The sequence below is a fragment of the Leucoraja erinacea genome, chromosome 10 (assembly GCF_028641065.1).
Source record: "Leucoraja erinacea ecotype New England chromosome 10, Leri_hhj_1, whole genome shotgun sequence".
NCBI classification, from domain to species: domain Eukaryota; kingdom Metazoa; phylum Chordata; class Chondrichthyes; order Rajiformes; family Rajidae; genus Leucoraja; species Leucoraja erinaceus.
Genome location: NC_073386.1, coordinates 9,175,905 through 9,195,797, shown reverse-complemented (window position 1 = coordinate 9,195,797; position 19,893 = coordinate 9,175,905). Strand labels below are relative to the sequence as shown.

The 19,893-nt window shown below is 46.0% G+C and overlaps 1 protein-coding gene across 1 annotated transcript in view; it reads right to left on the bottom strand.

Moving 5' to 3' along the window:
- LOC129700761 (scinderin-like) overlaps positions 1-19,640 on the bottom strand; it is a 32,364-nt gene extending 12,724 nt beyond the window's left edge. Inside the window, 8 exon segments of the mRNA XM_055641432.1 lie at positions 3,545-3,633; positions 6,747-6,879; positions 7,809-7,898; positions 7,987-8,136; positions 9,555-9,716; positions 13,519-13,673; positions 13,753-13,965; positions 19,485-19,640. Of these exon segments, the coding sequence (XP_055497407.1) occupies positions 3,545-3,633; positions 6,747-6,879; positions 7,809-7,898; positions 7,987-8,136; positions 9,555-9,716; positions 13,519-13,673; positions 13,753-13,933 (960 nt within the window). The 5' untranslated portion in view covers positions 13,934-13,965; positions 19,485-19,640.
- Between the last annotated feature and the right edge of the window lie 253 nt (positions 19,641-19,893).

Below are 19,893 nucleotides of genomic sequence, written 5' to 3'. Positions count from 1 at the left end.
TTTCATTTTTCATTTCATTTCATATGATCATGGCTAATCATCTAAGATCAGTACCCCGTTCCTGCTTTTTTCCCTGGATTCCTTTAGAAAAATCTAACTCTCTCTTGAAAACATTCAGTGAATTGGCCTCCACTGCCTTCTGTGGCAGAGAATTCCACAGATTCACAACTCTATGGGTGAAAACATTTTTCTCATCTAAATAGCCTACTCCTTATTTTTATACTGTGTCCCCTGGTTCTGGGCTCCCCAACATTGGGAACATTTTTCCTGCATCTAGCCCGATGTTTATATGTTTTATATGTTTCTAGAAGATTCTCTCGCATCCTTCTAAATTCCAGTGAATATAACCCCAATCGACTCATTCTTTCATCATATGTCAGTCCCGCCATCCTGGTGAACCTACGCTGTACTCCCTCAATAGCCATACTATCCTTCCTCAAATTAGGAGACCAAAACTGCACACAATACTGCAGGTGCAGTCTCACCAGGGCCCTGTACAACTGCAGTAGGACCTCCTGGCTCCTAAACCCAAATCCTCTCGCGATGATGGAGGTTGATCGAGAAGAAGATACTCGTGCAACGCCTTGCACTGCGGTGGCATGGGCTGCCTCAAGCAAAGCTCGAGACCCCAAATGCCGCCTATTCCTTCTCTCCAGAGATACTGACTCACCCGCTGTTACTGCAGCATTTTGTGTCTACAGTCTCGCAGTAGGGCAGCTTTATAAAATCATTGAAAGATACAGCGTGGTAACAGGCCCTTCAGCCCACCGAATCCAGGCCAACCATCGGTCCCATTCAGATCAATTCTATTTTATCATCATCCAGTCGCCCCCACACACACACACCACGGGCAATTTACATTGGCAATTAATCTAAAATTGCACATCGCTGGAATGTGGGAGGGGACCGGGGCACATGGAGGACATCCGCAGCGAGTACATGCAAACTCCACAACGCCAGCACCCGACGTCAGATCGTACCTCGGTTTCCGGTGCTGTGAGGCAGCCGCTCTACCAGAAGCACCACTGTGCCGCTTCTATGCAAAGCCCACGGGCACTGTTTCAAGTGTGAATAATGGTTCCTTCACTGGGCTAATATGGCCAGTGATGCATCTCTGACCCATCTCAAGAACTACATGTCTGAACACACCATGGAAGCAATGCAACATACAGTTCCCTATGAGGTCTGCATACCTGCTCAATGTCAAAACCTCTGGAAAAACGCAATCAGTAAGCAGGCAAAAGTTCACGTGCGGTCTGATATCGTGCTCACTGACTCACACATCTCACCAGATAACCACGGTTTTATGGAAATGGAGCACTTCAGTTTCCAACGAAAGAGGAATTGTGACCTTGCAGAGTTCCAATGCAAGTGGAAATGGGAAACTGGACTGAAACCGATGGCCACAACAATTCCAGCACAAAGAAGTGAGACTGCAAGATTCAACTTGGAAGTCACTAGATTTTAGATATAATGCATGGCCTCGACATGAGAGAGGACAGATTTGCCCCACCCTCTACCCACCCAAGTAATCTAAACCAGCAATGGCTGCATGAAGCCTGTCCTTCTCGAATCGTTTGAAGGTTCACAAGTCGAATTTTCCAAGGGGTTCCCTTGATCACCCACCATCAGCAACTAAATCATCCTATCACAACTATTTACCTCATTGGTGACCCTTGGACAATCTTTGATCGGACTTTACCTTGCACTAAAACGTTATTCCCCGATCTGGTATCTGTATACTGTAACTGGCTCAATTGTAATCATGTATTGTCTTTCCACTGACTTGTCACTGTACCTCGATACACGTGACAACAAACTAAACTGAAACTTTGGTAGAAAATGACACAGAAACCCTGAGGGAGTGAGGGAAGGAAGAGCTCGCAAACGTTGCTATTACTTTCCAAGTCATTTCCACAGCATCACCACGGGGCTAAAGCAGATGAGCAGGGAAAACGTGCAGGGAAACTCCTCCGTCAATAATGCAGCACAGTGCTGCACCGCTGGTGTAGCCACCTCCCCCCGCCTCACAGGTCACAGAGACCCTGATTCAATCCTGACCTCGGGTGCTGTCTGTGTGTGGAGTTTGCACGTTCTCCCTGTGGCTGCGTGGGTTTCCTCCCGGGGTTACGATTTATGACAATAGACAATAGGTGCAGGAGTAGGCCATTCGGCCCTTCGAGCCAGCACCGCCATTCAATGTGATCATTGCTGATCATCCCCAATCAGTACCTCGTTCCTGCCTCCTCCCCATATCCCCTGACTCCGCTATTTTTAAGAGCCCTCTCTCTTCTTGAAAGCATCCAGAGAACCTGCCTTCACCGCCCTCTGTTGATGGAGGAGTTTCCTTGCACGTTTTCCCTGCTCATCTGCCTTAGTCCCGTGGTGATGCTGTGGAAATGACTGGGAAAGTAATAGCAACGTTTGCGAGCTTTTACTTCCCTCACTCCCTCAGGATTCGCCACTCTCTGTGAGAAAAAGTGTTTCCTCGTCTCCGTTCTAAATGGCTTACTCCTTATTCTTAAACTGTGGCCCCTGGTTCTGGACTCCCCCAACATCAGGAACATGTTTCCTGCCTCTAGTGTGTCCAAGCTTATATGTTTCAATGAGATACCCTCTCATCCTTCTAAACTCCAGAGTGTACAGGCTCAGCTGCTCCATTCTCTCAGCATATGACAGTCCCGCCATCCCGGGAATTAACCTTGTAAACCTACGCTGCACTCCCTCAATAGCAAGAATGTCCTTCCTCAAATTAGGGGACCAAAACTGCACACAATGCAAAACACACACACACACACAACACAAATTTCTTCCCACATCTCAAATATGCGTGGGTCCAAAGATTAATTAGCCACTGTAGATTTCCCCTCGTGTGTAGACAGTGGGTGCGGAAGTGGGATAAAATAGAACTAATGCGAATGGATGATTGATGGTCAACATGGACTTGGTGGGCCGATGGGCCTGTTTCCAAGGTATATCTTTCAATCAGTTTAATCAATTGTTATTGTCCTGTTAGGCATGCAAATAAGGAAAAATGTCATTCATAAAAAAGGTGCTGATTTTCTAATCAAATGTGTGTTTTTTCAAAAATTGAATTGGAGTCACTGATGTCCATCTAAAGCCACAGAAACCTGATCAAAAACTAGTTGAGGCAAGGGGCGGCACAGTGGCGCAGCGGTAGAGTAGCCGCATTACAGCGCCAGAGACCCGGGTTCAATCCTGACTATGGGTGCTGTCTGTACGGAGTTTGTACGTTCTCCCCGTGATCAGAGGGTTTTCTCTGAGTGCTCCAGGTTCCTCCCCCACTCCAAAGACGCACAGGTTTATAGATCGAACTAGTGTTTTGGGCGATTGCCGGTTGGCAAGGATTCTGTGGCCCAAGGGCCTGTCTCCACGCTGTATCCCTTTTGTTTGAAATGATACGCCAACAATTCTCTTGCAATTCATAAGTGGCTTGTTGTTGATTTGACATTTCCATGCCCTCTGCTACCCATTTGTAGCCCCTTCATGGTGACTAGTGAAATGCTGGAAGGTTGCCATTTACCTTTATATCTTTGGAATAATTGTATGTGTTTATGAAGAATTCGCATGTTGTAAATCCATACTTCCTTTCAGACTTGCTGGCACCTTTTCCTGAAGAAATAATAATAAATATTTGTTTCAAAAATTTGGTCATTCAATCCGACAGAGGCGGTAATTAACGCTATCAGACGTCTTAGTCTAGACGTGTGCAATCTTGCACCAGTGAGGGCCAGCACAATGCAACGCATCCCTCCAACATCTCTTGCTCAAGCATTAGCCAAAGAAGTCAAAAAGGAACCTCCACGTATTTTGCACGAACAGATCAGAATTAACTCAGTGAAAATGAATGCAAGTTAAAGTTACTTTTGCTGCATCTTGTTAGACATTGCACGTCTTATAACCAGAGAAGGAACAAATAGCTGGAGGGACAAGAACAAGAGGACATAGGTTTAAGGGTGAGGGGGGAAAAAATATTTTGGGAACCTGAGGTGCAACTTTTTTTTAAAAACACACAAAGGGCGGGAGATTTATGGAACGAGCTGCTGGAGGAGGTAGTTGAGGCAGGTATTGGGGAAGTCCAGAACAAGGGGTCACAGTTTAAGCATAAAGGGGAAATCTTTTAGGACCGAAATGAGAAAATCATTTTTTACACAGAGTGGTGAATCTGTGGAATTCTCTGCCACAGAAGGTAGTTGAGGCCAGTTCATTGGCTATATTTAAGAGGGAGTTAGATGTGGCCCTTGTGGCTAAAGGGATCAGGGGGTATGGAGAGAAGGCAGGTACGGGATACTGAGTTGGATGATCAGCCATGATCATATCGAATGGTGGTGCAGGCTCGAAGGGCCGGATAGCCTACGCCTGCACCTATTTTCTATGTTTCTATGTATTATTACAATGTTTAAAAAGCATTTGGATAAGTACATGGATAGGATAGATTTAGAGCAGGGGGTTCCCAACCCTTTTCATCTCGTTTACCCCTGGCAACTTTTCGAAAGTAAATTTACCCCCACCCTGTTTTGTTAAGTAATTTGAGTTTACGCTTCTACCCTAATAAAGCAGCCGACAAAGGGGACATTTTAAAAATACTGTTTTTATCATTATTATTTTGTTCAAATAGCAATAATAATAGCACTTAACAAAGTTATTTCACTTAATTATGAACCACTAATGATGAACAGATACTGATATGCCAGGACCAAACACAGTCAGTTAATGAGAACACATCAATCCAGAATCAACAAATTTACCCCCTGGTTAGGAACCCTTGGTTTAGAGGGATATGGGCCAAATACAAGCAGGTGGGACTAGTGTAGACGTTGGTCAGCGCGGACAAGTTGGACAGAAGAGTTTGTTTCCGTGCTGTGTGACTATGACTCTAACTAGGTGACCGTTCCTCATCCTCAGTGTTTAACCACAGCATCAGTTTACACTGGCACTTCAGAAGGGAGCAATAAGCAGAGCGTCTTATCATATGTGTATAAGCAAGTAAAGCTTTTCACTTGCACTGTACCCGGAGAGAGACAATTATGCTGCAAAGTTGCACTGAAGTGGAGGCTGCCTGAACACAATTAGCCCATGTAAATTATAGCAGGGGTGAAAAGCACTCATTCTCAGCTCTCTTTTTCTTAGGCAGACCCTTGGGATTGAGGATGTCAAGAGAGGCGATTAGAACCATCGCCTGTAGAGGAGCCAAGGATGACACTGAATGGAGTTACCCCGCTGGGAAACCAGAGCACACGCTTTGAAGAATGGTGAACTGATACACGAGCAGTCCCTGGGGCTTTGGTGTAACACAAGAGCCAAACGTTAAATACTAGGGACTGATTGGTACAGTGCCCACGGCAACTCGCACTATGGACGGGCAAAATTATTCTTGCTTTCATCCAAAAATCCGTATCCATTCTGATTTAAAAATTAAATGGGAAAGGAGATAACTGAGGGCATACACCACAGTGTACATGACAATGCACTCAACTAATGCCCACCCACAGGAGTGGTGAATGTCCCGGGACCCGTGATGTCCCTCGCCAGTGGGTAGATAGCGGGGCTTGGCACTGCCCCCCCCCCCCCCCCCCCCCCACCCCATCCATCCATCTTTCTCTACTACCCCATCACCCTCCTCCCCATTTCCCACACCCTCCTCCCCTCACTCCCATTTCCTGCCGCAGAACCTACCCAGGTCGTAGAGCAGCGCCAGGGCCTGGAGCTCGGCCTGTTTCTCATACTGGGCCCGGCCCTGGCTGTAGGTGGCCAAAGCACTCGAGGACACGGAGCCGTGCTTGCTGTGCCGGGGACGGGGTGAGGGTGTCGGGCGGCCGAGCCAGAGCTGCCCACAGAGCAGGAAGCGAAGGTTGTGCGCCGGGATGGCAGCCCCCGAGGCGCTGGTACACCTTGACCCGGGCCCCGTGCTTGGGCCCGACTCCAGCCCTCAGCTCGGCCGCCACCTGGGGTCCAGTCCAGGCCCCGACAGCGGTCGCGGCCAATCAGTGGTGCCATGGTCCCGGCGACGCCCCTTCCTGATTGACAGGAGAGGAGACCAATCCGCGTGGTGGTGACTGACAGCATTCTGTGCACGCGCGGTTTTTACGATTTTTAAACCTTAATGCCTTTAACAATATACCATTGATCTGAAAGAAACTTGTTGCACTCGCAGCACAGGAGAAAGGTAAGTAAGCAGCCGAAAAATTTGAGCGCTATCCCGTACCATTTATGCGCAAAATTTAAAAATGCACAAACGGAAGAGCACAAGATCAGAGTTTTAGTTATATATAGATAGATTAACTCCCTGAAGGGAAAGAACCACAGATAGCTCAAGGACTGGACGTGGCAGCAAATGTTATGATCAAAGCATTAAACTGTTGGCATGTCTACGTTTAGTTTAGTGATACAGCCTGCCAAAAGACCCTTCGGCCCATCAAGTCCGCGCCAACCAGCGATCCCCATACATCAGCACTATCCATCACACATTAGGGACAATTTTCAATTTTTACCGAAGCCAATCGGTCCGCAGATCTGTACATCTTTGGAATGCGGGAGGAAACCGGAGCTCAAAGACACCCCACTCAGGTCACGGGGAAAACCTACAAACTCCGTACATACAACACCCGTAGTCAGGATCGAACCTGGGTCCCTGTCGCTGTAAGGCAGCAACTCTACTGTGATTAAGGAAAACAAGAACTCACAAATTTGGAAGCATCCACACAGTTAAACTCCAGCTCTCTCACCTTTCCACAGAAATATATAGCCACCTAATGCATGGTCCAGGATGTAACATTCATCAGTGGACAGCATGGCCATTTTAAATGGGTTTTCGGAAGCCACCTCAGTCAAAGCCAACTCCCCAGAAGCGTCAGAGACCTAAGAGTAATCATAACAACCAGGTTGGTTGCAAAGTATAGCATTGTCTTGATGAAAGCAGTGCAGTTGATCGACAACACGATAAACCCTCGTTATAACGGACCACGGGACAGTGGGGGAAATGGCATCCGTTATTGGAGATTGTGCACTACAACCGAGTAAGAGATTTGCTTCAATCACCTGGTGGTCACTCTGCAACACAATGACTAGTTTTCAAATACAAAGTTCTTTTTAACAGTTGAATTTGTGTTTTTATTACTGCAAGCTAAAAATGCTAAAGGGGCTGTCCCACTGCGGCAACCTAATTGGTGAGTTTAGAAGAGTTTGAAAAAATGCCATGTTGAAGACCTCCTTCGACTATGTTGAAGAACAGCTTCGACTAGCTTCGGGAAAATTAGACACCGAATAGTGGAGAGTGAAGATGACCTCCTTTGACTATGTTGAAGACTACGACTACACTCGATTAACATGCCGACCTACCACGACCTACTTCGACTAAATGTACGAGTAAAAAAGTATCGATTTTTTTCCATGGCGACCTTTTTTACTGGCGGGCATTTTCAACATGTTGAAAAATGCGCCGCGATCTAGCCGAGGCCTCGAGTGCGCAGGGACTACTCTCGAGCATGAAGGAGAGTTACAAAGACCTCCTAGGACCTCGTGTCGACCATGCTGCGAGTATGAGTCGAGGGCAAACTCACCAGAACTCGCAGATTAGGTCGCCGCAGTGGGGCAGCCCCTTAAAGGCTGTTTGTTTCATTGTTTCAATGGAAGCAAATGTTGTCAATTTCAATGCCTGTGTTCTTAAAGAGACGGACGTTTCAACCAAAATCCATTATAAAGAGGTCAGTAATAACAAGGGTTTACTGCACTGCATTATTAAGGCTGAATTATTAATTCACACATCATCTTAAAAAGAAAATTGTTACCATGTAGAGTTTGGATTTTTTCGCGCTGGTGTTATCAGCAGCTTTATCGTCAACCTTTGCAGGTGGAATGGTTGGTTTGGGGCCCAGTAACTGGCGTTTAAAAAGAGGAAGTGTTAAATCAAAGAGCATCCTTCCTGAGCAAAATAAATAAACGTTACTATGAATTCTTCAAACGTACCTCGATGAGCTCCGGAGGCTCAGATCCTTCTTCCACCACTTGCACCTTGGATCGTCCTCCCCTCTCATTGTCACGGATGCCTCTGGCAAGCTGGCAGCTTTTAATCTTCTCCTGACCATTGCATTTTGATCCATTCCACTGATAGATGATCTGCAATTGCAAATGTAATCACCATGGTCTGAGTTAAACTCTGTACAGAATTGAGCAGATGACTTGCCATATTGAGCATAACTGGATGCCTGCGTACACTGTCAATTCCTGCAGATTATATTTCGATCTTTGGTTTTAGCTTCGAAACGAAAATGTAAACAGAATTGCCTCCCCACCACACAGAGAATTATCTGTTCCTCTCTAGTGGAGAGATGGGTGAAACAGAACTGAAACAGGCCCTTCAACCCGCCAAGCCCATCCTACTAAACATTGTTCTGATAGGATCATTTCAGCACTACAGATGCCACATTATTTCCATGCTAAATGCAGAGTTGCTGCCTTACAGCGCCAGAGACCCAGGTTTGAACCCGACTACGGCTGCTGTCAGTACGGAGTTTGTATGTTTTCCCAGTGATCGTGTGGGTTTTCTCCGAGTGCTCCAGTTTCCTCTCATAGATAGATTCTTGATTAGTACAGGTGGCAGAGGTTATGGGAAGAGGGCAGGAGAATGGAGTTAGGAGGCAGAGATACTACTATCCCTTACGACCTTATAAAAGACCTTCTACTAATCTTGTTCAGAATTTTGACCTTCATTCCACCCCCTCACTAACAAGGTTTTGCGGAGGTTTCTGAACCAAGTCAAAGTGTTGTGGTGTATGTAATGGTTCTGGACCCTCACATTTAGGTATGGATAGGGAGGGTGAATTTATTCGAGTTTAGTTGAGAGCTGCAGCATAGAAACAGGCCCTTCGGCCCACCGAGTCCGTGCCGAGCAGCGATGCCTGCTCACGAGCACTATCCTACACACAAGGACGATTTACACACCAAGGCAATTAGCTGACAAACCCATATGTCTTTGAGTGTGGGCGGAAACCAGAGCTTCCCGGAGAAAGGTCTCAGCGAGAACGTACAAACTCCATACAGAGAGCACCCATAGTCAGGATCGAACCCAGGACTCTGGCACTGCAAGGCAGCGACTTTACTGCTGTGCCACCTTATGGTTTAAACCAGCTTACACTACCAGATACCCCGGTTCGATCCCAACTATGGGTGCAGTCTGTACGGAGTTTGTACGTTCTCCCTGTGATCGGGTGGGTTCTCTCCGAGCTCTTCGCTGCTCCCACGCTCCAAAGACATGTCAAATTGCTTGGTATAAATGTAAATTGTCCCCAGTGCTTGTAGGATAGATTTAAGGTGCGTGGATTGCTGGTCTGTGTGGACTCAGTGGGCCGAAGGGCCCGTTTCCACGCTGTATCTCTAAACTAATCTAAATTTAACAAGAGTTAAGTCTGAGACAGAGTCTGAAGAAGGGTCCCTCCCCGAAACCTCACCCATCCTTTTTTTCTCTTTCCAGAGATGCTGCCTGACCCGCTGAGTTACTGCAGCATTGTGTGTCTAGCTACTGCTCTTATACTCACTGCTCCGGAGTCAATGATAAAGCAGTCTTCATTGTTGAAGCTGGACCAGTCAAACTCCACTTCAATGGCCCGTACATTCCGTCTGCCTTTCACGTGCAGCAGTCTTTTCGCGCTGACATTGTTGGTGACGGCATGGTTGAACCCAGATGCGACTCCTCCTTCCTGCAAGAGGAAACATGCGCGGCGTGACGCAAAAATACCACTCGCACTTAAAAATAGACAAAAACCATATCCCGGTTCAGAAATAGAACCATATGATGCAGCAAAAATGTTCATCTGTAAGTTTCACGTTCATAAGCCAACATTCTACTCCACCATTCAGTCTTGGCTGATCTACCTTTCCCTCTCAACCCCATTCTCCTGCGTTCTCCCCGTAACCCTTGACACCCTAAAGGGCCTGTCCCACGAGCATGCGACTCCATGCGGCAAGCGCGACCTAAAAGGGGCTGTCCCACGAGAGTGCGACTGCACGTGGCAAGCGCGACCTAACCAGAAGCGGGGGCCGCGCGGAGGTCGAGTGAGTGACATGAAGTTCGAGCGAAGTCCGTGGGAAGTTCGCACATGACGTACGGCGTTGAGACGGTGCGTACGGCGCAGAGGCGGCTGCAGGCCGGCAGGCCGTTGCCGCATGGAATTTTTGAACACGGTCAGTTTTTCGGAGCCCTGTGCGATGTCGGGCCCAGCTCCGCACAACTCCAGACGGCTCCGGCGATCGAAGTGGGACCGGCCCCGCGAGGCCGTACGGCTCAAGCGACCACGTTAGGTCGCGCTTGCCGCATGTAGTCGCATGCTCGTGGGACAGGCCCTTTACGAATCAAGAATCTGTCAATCTCTGCCTTAAAAATACCTTATGACTTGGCCTCCACCGCCGTCTGAATTAAAGGGGTTGGTGAATCTAAGTCTGATAATTTAAGATGGATCCAATTCGGGATGCAACCCAATTCAAATTCGTGGCTTTCAGGGTCTTGAGATAAACTATTCTCAACCGAAATGCATCAACTCAGATCAGAGGCAAAGAGACAGTTTCACAGAGAGACAACACACTGGTGCAATCATGGTTACTTTGATCTTTTATCCACCCAAAGCTAGTCAGGCCTGAAGATTCCGGCAACAACACTGGGGACATTTGACAATGTTAAATACACAGACGTTAATCAATTTTCCAAATACAAATTATAGCTTCCAACATGGAACCTTTGAGGGGAATGGAACATTTAATCAGCTCCCAACGTCGCGTATAATGGCAAAATGCATGGGGAAGCCAAGTACAGTTATTTCCTCTTTCTCTCAACAGATCACATTGGGAAAAGCTCTGCACTTATCCCATGCTGTTGGGATAATCCAGGTTTCAGCCTCCTGTGAGGCCCCATTTGCTTAGTTTAGCTTCAGGCAGCGGGCAACACTTTTCATAGAAAAGGGTTCGATAGAAAATACGCTACAGATGGCACAGTGGCACAGCTGGTAGAGCTGCTGCCTCATGGCTCCAGAGGTCCAGGGCTCAATTGTGACCTTGGGTTCTGTCTGGTTGGAGTTTGCACATTCTCCCGGTGCCCACGTGGGTTTCCTCCAGGTGCTCTGGTTTCCACCACATACCCCAAAGGTGGTAAGACCTTTGGAATTTGTCCCCAATGTGTAGGGAGTGGATGAAAAAGTGGGAGAACATAGAATTAGTATGAAAGGGTGATCGATGGTCGGTGTGGGCCAAAGGGCCTGTGTCTTTCAATCAATCAAATATGAAAATTAAAACCAGATTTATTTTCCATCATTACCAATTTGAAAAACAAAAGATAGACAGCACGGTCACCATGTAAGCAACCAAACGCAAAGTTAATTAAACTACCAACCCTCTTGCAGGTTCCATTTTTTAATTTAACGAGACCGAATTTCATTACATTATTTTCAGAATCAGAGAGCTCCCGGAAAATAAAATCAGTATTTCACACTTTACATCTGATGTTCAGACAGATGAAGTGTTAATACGGGTGACGATGAATCACGATGACAACTCCAAGACTTAAACACCGTCATGTTGAGCCCAGAGATGTTTCACTGACCCCAAACCCACCACTGCAAACACACGCACACTCGCACACGCACACGCACATGCACACGCACTGAGCAGTCCCAGTACTGCACCAGTAGTCCACAGACCTCAACTGATGACGCAGGTCTAATTTTGGAATGTTTAGGCAGAGATGTGGAAGCAAAAACAGACACTGTTTGCAGGCACTGTGAAACTTAGAGGGATGGCGAACTTTGGACTCATAACTCCAGTGGCCCAGGTTAAATCCTGACTTCGGTTGCCGTCTGCGCGGAGTTTGCACGTTCTCTCCATGTCCGCACTGGTTTCCCAAAATGTCCCAAAGAGATGCTGGTTAATAGGTTCATTGGGCTTTGCTAATTGCCTCCAGTTTATTGGTGAGTTATGGAATGTGAGTGAGAGGGAGTGATGAGATTATGGGTGCAATAAAATAAAAAAAATAGGATTAACGTAGCATTAGTGTAATGGGGCGATTGATGGTCAGTGCTGGCTCAATGGGCTGAAGGGACTGTCGTCGTTCTGTATTCTTTGACATGTTGACTGAACTGTGGAGTATATTAAAAGAACATGGAGATACAGACAGGCTGGTGGATAGGTAGCAGCTGAAATTCAATACTGAGATGTGATTTTCGGTGAAACAATGAGAATGAATGTAAACAAGAGTCATAGTCATAGAGTGATACAGTGTGGAAACAGGCCCTTCGGCCCATATGTCCCAGCTACACTAGTCCCACCTGCCTGCGCCTGGTCCATATCCCTCTAAACCTGTCCTATCCATGTACCTGTTTAACTGTTTCTTAAACGTTGGGATAGTCCCAGCCACAACTACCTCATCCGACAGCTTGTTCCATACACCCACCATCCTTTGTGTGAAAAACGTTACCCCTCAGATTCCTATTAAATCTTTTCCCCTTCATCTTAAACCTATGTCCTCTGGTCCTAGATTTCCGTACTCTGCGCAAGAAACTACGTCCATCTACCACGATCTATTCCTCTCATGGAGGAAGAGGACATGGTAAAATAGAGAGTGCATCTGCTTTATGTGCATTGTGGAAGGGAATTAGGAATTAGGCGACTTTTAAACCCGAAGAGGTCGCCCTGATCTTCCAATGCCCGACTCTTCAGTCGCCATTCTACTTTTCTTTACTGTACCTCCGTGACCTACTTGACAATAATAAACTGAACTGAGCTCAATAGGGAAGTGACTCCCAAATCATTAAATGAGAAAAGTCAACTTTGCACTCGAAGTGCAACAAGATTTCACAATATTGAGTACCTCTGGACATATTCGGAAACATTTGGCATGTTTACATCATAATGTTTTAAACATTTAATTCGCATGTTTATGTGTCTTTTCTAGCTATCAATAATGTTATATTTTATATAGGCTATATTTATTTAATGTTTTGTGGGCTAATGTTGGAGAGAAGGCAGGTACGGGATATGAGTGTCTTTTCTGGCGCTATCCTACTGTATGTTTCTATGTTGTCACTTGCGGGAGGAGCACCAAGGCAAATTCCTTGTATGTGAATACTTGGCCAATAAACTTATTTATTAATTCATTCATTCATATTGTAAAGTTGCAAGCTTAGAGCCATAGAGTCTTAAGGGCCTGTCCCACTTGGGCGTCATTTGCGCGTAATTTACGCGACATCATTTAAGCGTCAAGACACCGACGCACGTGTCGTGCCGTGCACCAGACGCGCGCATGGTGGGCATTACACGCACACTGTGCGTGGTGATGTAGGCAGTGACGTGCGGTCGCGCGCGGCGCCCCAGAATTTTGGGATGTACAAAATCTTTGCGCGCCATCTACGTGACTCGCAAATGACGCCCAAGTGGGACAGGCCCTTAATAGCATGTAAACAGGCACTCTGCACACACCAGCCTGTTCAACAATGTCCCTTCGAGTGTCCACATTACCTTGTATATAACTCCATTCTTAAAGTAGCCCAGGAACCTGCTCGTCTCATTGCCTTGTGTTTCCCTGTGCTGCACGGGAGCACCACTGAGGCTGTCGTCAAGTTGGACACAGAAAATGGCAGCAGACCCAGATTCATCATTACTGCAAAGTTTTCCTGAAAGAAAACATGGATCAAAAGATCGCCCGCCAAAAATGGAAAGTGCATCGTCTTAAAAATATGAACGTGGACATACCCAGCCACATATGGATATTATGAGCAAAGTCGGCAGTGGTGTGGAGTAGGATGTAGACATCACCAGTGTAGAAATTCCCGTGCAGTGTTTCAGGAACTGACACGGGGTTCATTTTCTCGATCCTCCATATGGCAAGGCCTGGCTTTTTGCCAGCGTTTTCAAATGCCGCGTGAACAGTCATTGTCTGTAGATGGGAAGCTGGACAATGGGAAACTGGAGATAGACAACAGACAATTAGCACAACATAACGCTGAGCCGCAAAGTTTCATTTCTTTGTCGTCGGCCAACCGCAATCGTTTCAAAACCAAAAAATCAGTAATTTAACTGGACAGATTTGCATCTGATGAATGTCTAAAGCATGAGGGAGTGTCTATTTTTTGTCATCATTGTTATCGTGATGATTGTACTGTTGTACTAAAGCATATTTGATAGAGTCGGAAGACATGAGATTCCTCCTAGCAGGTAAACCAGACTATTTCCAAAAGATCTGGTCTCCATTTATCGACTTATTACAAGTACAGGGTGCAATATAATTTTGAAAATAAATGGTTTCAGGAACTGGTGAGGGGGAAGTAAAAATACGAAGTAGGCACATCCCTTTTATTTCTCTTTATTTCTCTTTTTCTTATTCTTTTTTTTACCTTTATACATCTTCAGTTTTCTTTTTCTCTCTGTCTTTTTTCTTTGGCTTTCTCTACATCTCTTTTTCGAGTTTTACATTTCTAAGGGTCTCTCTTGCTCACGCACTCACTATCCTATCTAATTCTCTTTCCTTTTCTTCTTTTTTAAAGTTTAAAATATGAAGTGGTACAGGAAATGTATTATGTTATTTTTGGCTTATATCACTGTAATGTACATTACTACTAATAAATAAAAAAATAAAATATTTGATAGTTGTACAAAGTGGAAACAGGCCCTTTGGCCCGATTTGACCAAAATGCCCCAATCTATTCTAGTCCCTCTTGCCCCCACTTGGCCCTTAACTCTCTAAATCCATCCTATCCATCTACCTACTGAAATGTTTCTTAAATGTTATGATAATACCTGCCTCAACTGCCTCCCCCAGCAGCTCATTCCATACACCCACCACCTTCTGTGTAACACAAGTTAGCCCTCAGGTTGCTATAAAATCTTACCTCCCACACCATAAACCCATGTCCTCTGGTTCTCAATTTCCCTACTCTGGTAGAAAAAAAAACCTGTGCATTTACCCAAAAAGCTGGAGTAACATTTCTCCAGCTTTTTGTGCCTAACTTTAGTTCTAAACCAGCATCTGCAGTTTCTTCCTACGCACACTGTGCATTTACCCGATCTACTCCTCTCATGATTTTGTACACAGTTACTTCACAAACCGTTCCACATTAGAGATCCTGATGCATTCCAGGTGCTCAGTAAAAGGCAGCAACTCACCCATAAGAAGAAACTAACAATACCGCTGAAACTGGAAACTTCTGCAAAATGTATGTTCTCGGGTTTGAGGTGAAACGTGCCGATTCATCGACTTGCGAACAACATTAAACGCTAAGTACTGATCTTCTCAACAGCAACCAGCACAGAAAACCGAATCAGACAGTTGGAACACAATTTCTACGTTCATTCCCGAAATAAATGCCCCACCCGTCATTGCTCTGCCAGATTTTAGACTCGAGTTCAATGTCTGCAGAAAACTCTTTAAATGTTTGAAGGCTTCCCACTAAGTGGAATCCAAGCAATAATATTTTACTGCGGCAACACTTGGATTCAGAAACTGTTTCCTGTGATGAATGAGGAGAAAGGTCATTTTCCAACACACCATTGTAAATCTCGCTCTCCACACAGTAAGGGAAAACAAAGCAATGGGCTGTGAATGCCATCAGAAATAAGACAGCCCCAATTTATACTCAGCTCTTAAGGAGGTGGGCGACTCACGGGGAGGTCTGCTGCACGGTGGAGCAGCGGTAAAGTTGCTGCCTTATAGCACCAGAGACCCGGGTTCAAACCTGACTACGGGTGTTGTCTGTATGGAGTTTGTACGTTCTCTCTGTGAGTTTTCTCTGGGTGTCCCCATTTCTTAACACATTCTAAAAACGTGTGGGTTTGTAGGTCAATTGGCTTATATAAAATGTGTTCCTTGTGTGTAGGATGGAACAAGAGTATGGGTGATCTATGGTTGGTGCGGACTCGGGGAGCCATAGGGCCTGCCTCCACGCTGGGTCTCTAACACCAAACTACACCATGTCCATTGGCAAATGTGAGACTTTACTAAAAAGCTCCATAACACTGGTAAAATTAAACAACATTAATAGATTTGCGTCAAGAGTCAAGAGCGTTTAAGTGTTATGTTAGGTGTTTAAGAAGGAACTGCAGATACTGGAAAATCGAAGGTACACAAAAATGCTGGAGAAACTCAGCAGCATCTATGGAGCGAAGGAAATAGGCAACGTTTCGGACCGAAACCCTTCTTCAGACTGATGGGGGGTGGCGGGGAGAAGAAAGGAAGAAAGGAAAAAGGAGGAGGAGGAGGCGGAGGGATGGGAGGAGACAGCCCGAGGGCTGAGGAAGGGGAGGAGACAGCAAGGGCTAACAAAATTGGGAGAATTCAATGTTCATGCCCGCAGGATGCAGGCTCCCCAAGCGGAATATGAGGTGCTGTTCCTCCAATTTCTGGTGTTGCTTGCTCTGGCCATGGAGAAGACGCAGGACAGAGAGGTTGGACGGGGAATGGGAGGGGGAGTTGAAGTGCTGAGCCACCGGGAGGTCTGGTAGGTTCTTGCGGACCGAGCGGAGGTGTTCGGCGAAACGATCGCCCAGCCTCCGCTTAGTCTCACCGATGTAGATCAGCTGACATCTAGAGCAGCGGATGCAATAGATGAGGTTTGAGGAGATACAAGTGTTATATTGTCACATGTACCGAGAATGGAAAATCAGGTCTGTAAACACACTACTCATTGATAACATAGTAAACAAGGTTCAATAATTTTTTTTTAAAACCCATAATGAGTGCAAAGCAAATGCAGAAGTATCTAGTACAGACAAGTTAGCAGTTTACTTGGTGTTTGTCATGTTCAAGAGCGTGATGGCTGTTGGGAAGAAGCCATTCCTGAATCTGGAGGTTTTATTTATCCAATTTTTGGGGGGTTTGAAAATTGAGGTAAAATTGTTGGTCTTATATTAGACCTTTCAATTTTTTGTTTCTTTCCAAAATGTATGTTTGCACTAAAAGTAAATAAATTCAGCCAATAAAACAGGACAAGGAGGTACACACACCCTATACTATTACAAGACAATAAGATTATTTAACCAGAGCCACTTTGTTAGAGAAAATCTAAATCTAAACTGCAGATACTGGAAATCTGAAACAAAAAAACATAATCAGCTGGAAAAAACTCAAACAAGTCAGGCAGGATCTGTGGAAGGAGAAACAGTTAATGTTTCAGGTTTGTGGGCCTTTTTACATTCAATTCATATTTTCAACATGACCATATATAGCCCAGGTCACATGGATTCCCTTTTATCTTGGTTCCACTTAGATGTTGAGAATTACTCCAGAGCTTTGTGGGTTTTTTTTTTTTTGGTTAACCAACATCTGCAGTACCGTGTGTCTCCAAGGGGAATCCAGATCATCGTATATTGAAGTGTTGAACCCAACAGCAACAAATTAACTCTGAAAACATACATCTGGAGGATTGCTTTGGGCACATTACCTCTGGGACATCATCATTTAAACGCAATGCGGGTTCACTAGGATGTTGCTAAAAAAATTAGGTTTAGGTATAGAACAGATGACTTCATTAGGACTCCAGGAGACATTATGCCAAATGGCCTGGTAGAGGTCGGCAGAGGCACAAAGATTTATGTATTGCCACAGACGGCTGTGGAGGCCAAGTGATTGGGTATTTTTAAGGCGGAGATTAACAGATTCTTGATTAGTCAAAGAGTGTGTGGGGTTACGGGAAGGAGGCAGGAGCATAAGGGTTGCGAGGGAAAGATAGATCTGCGAATGGCTTAACTCTGCTCCTGTCACTGCATGAGTTCATAAGTGACAGGAGCAGCATTAGGTCATTTGGCCCATCAAGCCTACTCTGCCATTTAATCATGGCTGATCTATATCTCCCTCCTACCAACCCCAATCTCCTGCCTTCTCTCCATAACCCCTGGCAGCCGAACGTCTGAAGAAGGGTCTCGACCCAAAACGTCACATCAATTAATTTCCCTCCTGGGATAAATCAAATCCTATCGTATCGAGTTACTCCAGCATTTTGTGTCTACTCCCGATTGAGTCTTATCCCCCCCCCCCCCCCCCCCCCCCCCCCCCCCCCACCCCCCCCCCCCCCCCCCCCCCCCCCCCCCCGCTGTTTAACTATAGACATTCAATACGGCTGCATATTTTGATTTTAAACGCTTTCTCAGCGCTGCTGCCATAAAATGCAACAAGTCTCTCCGTGGTGAACGACTTCTGACTTCTTCAGAAATCAGGGAGGGCACCGATAGATCGCGCATCACGACTGGGAAGAAGGCGGCTCGCACCAACTAGTTCACTCTGTTACAATAATGTAGCGATTTAATTTGTGACAATCTACACAGGAGGCTCCCAGGGTCGCTCTTGCTACTTTTGATGATGGTTTAGGTAAAGGCTCGTTAGCGGAGTAGCTGCGATGGGAGAGCTGGAAATAATAAGGGCATCCGACGCAGATACACTTACAAGGGACCGTGAAGTAACGACACATTTAAGGGCGAATAGCGAAAAGAAACAAAGACAATATTAGGCAAACGATTATTTTTTTAAATAAATTGTTATGACTTAGGAATCCTCAGCCAAGCAAGGGGGCGGAGGCAGATTTTCAGCTGGGGGTTGGATCAGCCACGGCAAGAAACCAAGGCAGGATTTCAGGCTCGAGTCGTAAGGCTGGTAAGGCGAGAGCCGCCACCGCCTGGATGGGCCGAATGGCTCTCCCTAAACAGTTACGCAACTTTGTACCAGCGGTGCTCCGGACGCCCTCCTGGTGCAGAGGAAACAAGTCACAGCTACCAGCGGTACATCATGTAACAATCTCCACTCGGTTATCCACAGACAACCCGATCCCAATCGCTCTGACAGGCGGGGCCGGCTGCATTTTACAAAACTAACATGCATTCTTTTTTTTTTAAGTTTGCAACCTAAATGCAATCTTCCCTATAAAAAATCCCTGGCACTAATCTACTGGGTTTGTTTCTCTCCGCGTCTGCAGGAAATTTCCCAAATCTTCCCAATTCCTTCAAAATGTAGCAAACTTGCACCGAAATTGATCACAGCCCGTTGCGGTCGCAGCTGGAACCGACCCCACCCCCCCACACCACATTGACATTTCAGATGCTGTTAGCTGACAAATGCAACCAAAAAAAAGTACAAAGGTAGCCATTTTTCAAGTACTGCGAATATTGCATCTGAACAAAGGTTGCGTGTGCAGTCTGCAATGAATTGCAACATTTCTTTTTTGAAACAAAAAGCGGTGATTTCGCTCGTTCCTGCACACTTCGCCCGCTGTCCCATTTAATTTATCAAATGCTTACACCCCCCCCCTTCTCCTCATCCTCCCTCACTCCTCGTCCTTCCCAGATATTTGAGTGGGTGTTGTCCCGTCCAGAAACGTAAGGGCTGGTATGATCCATTCCTAAAGAGGAATAAAAGCGGACCCTTCAAGCGATGCAACACCGAGCACAGCGGGGAGGGGAGGGGAGGGGGGAAGACTGCAAGGGAAAGTGTAGAAACTTACTAAGAATGAAGCGAGGTCTGGATCGGGTTCCAGTGGCGTTATCAAGTGCAGATGCTAGATCCTGCTCGCACACAACTGGGCTTCACTCCACTCAGCCTTTAAACCGACAAGGGAGTGGAAACCGCACTGCCATCCCATTGGCCAACCTGTAGCTTTTTTTTGAAAAAAACATCTGCCTGTTGCTCGTCACTCAGCCCTGAATCCAGTCCTCACATCACCCTTCATCCAAATGGCGAGAACTAGGACAAATATGTACAAAACAAGAAAAATATATATGAAATATTAAAGCTTCCGATCTATTTTCTCTTTAATTCAATTGTAAGCCATGTTGGGGGGGAAAAAGCTAAATGGAAGAGGTTGCTGGTCCCGATTCAAATAGGGAGCTGCTGTCTTACAGGGCCAGAGAACC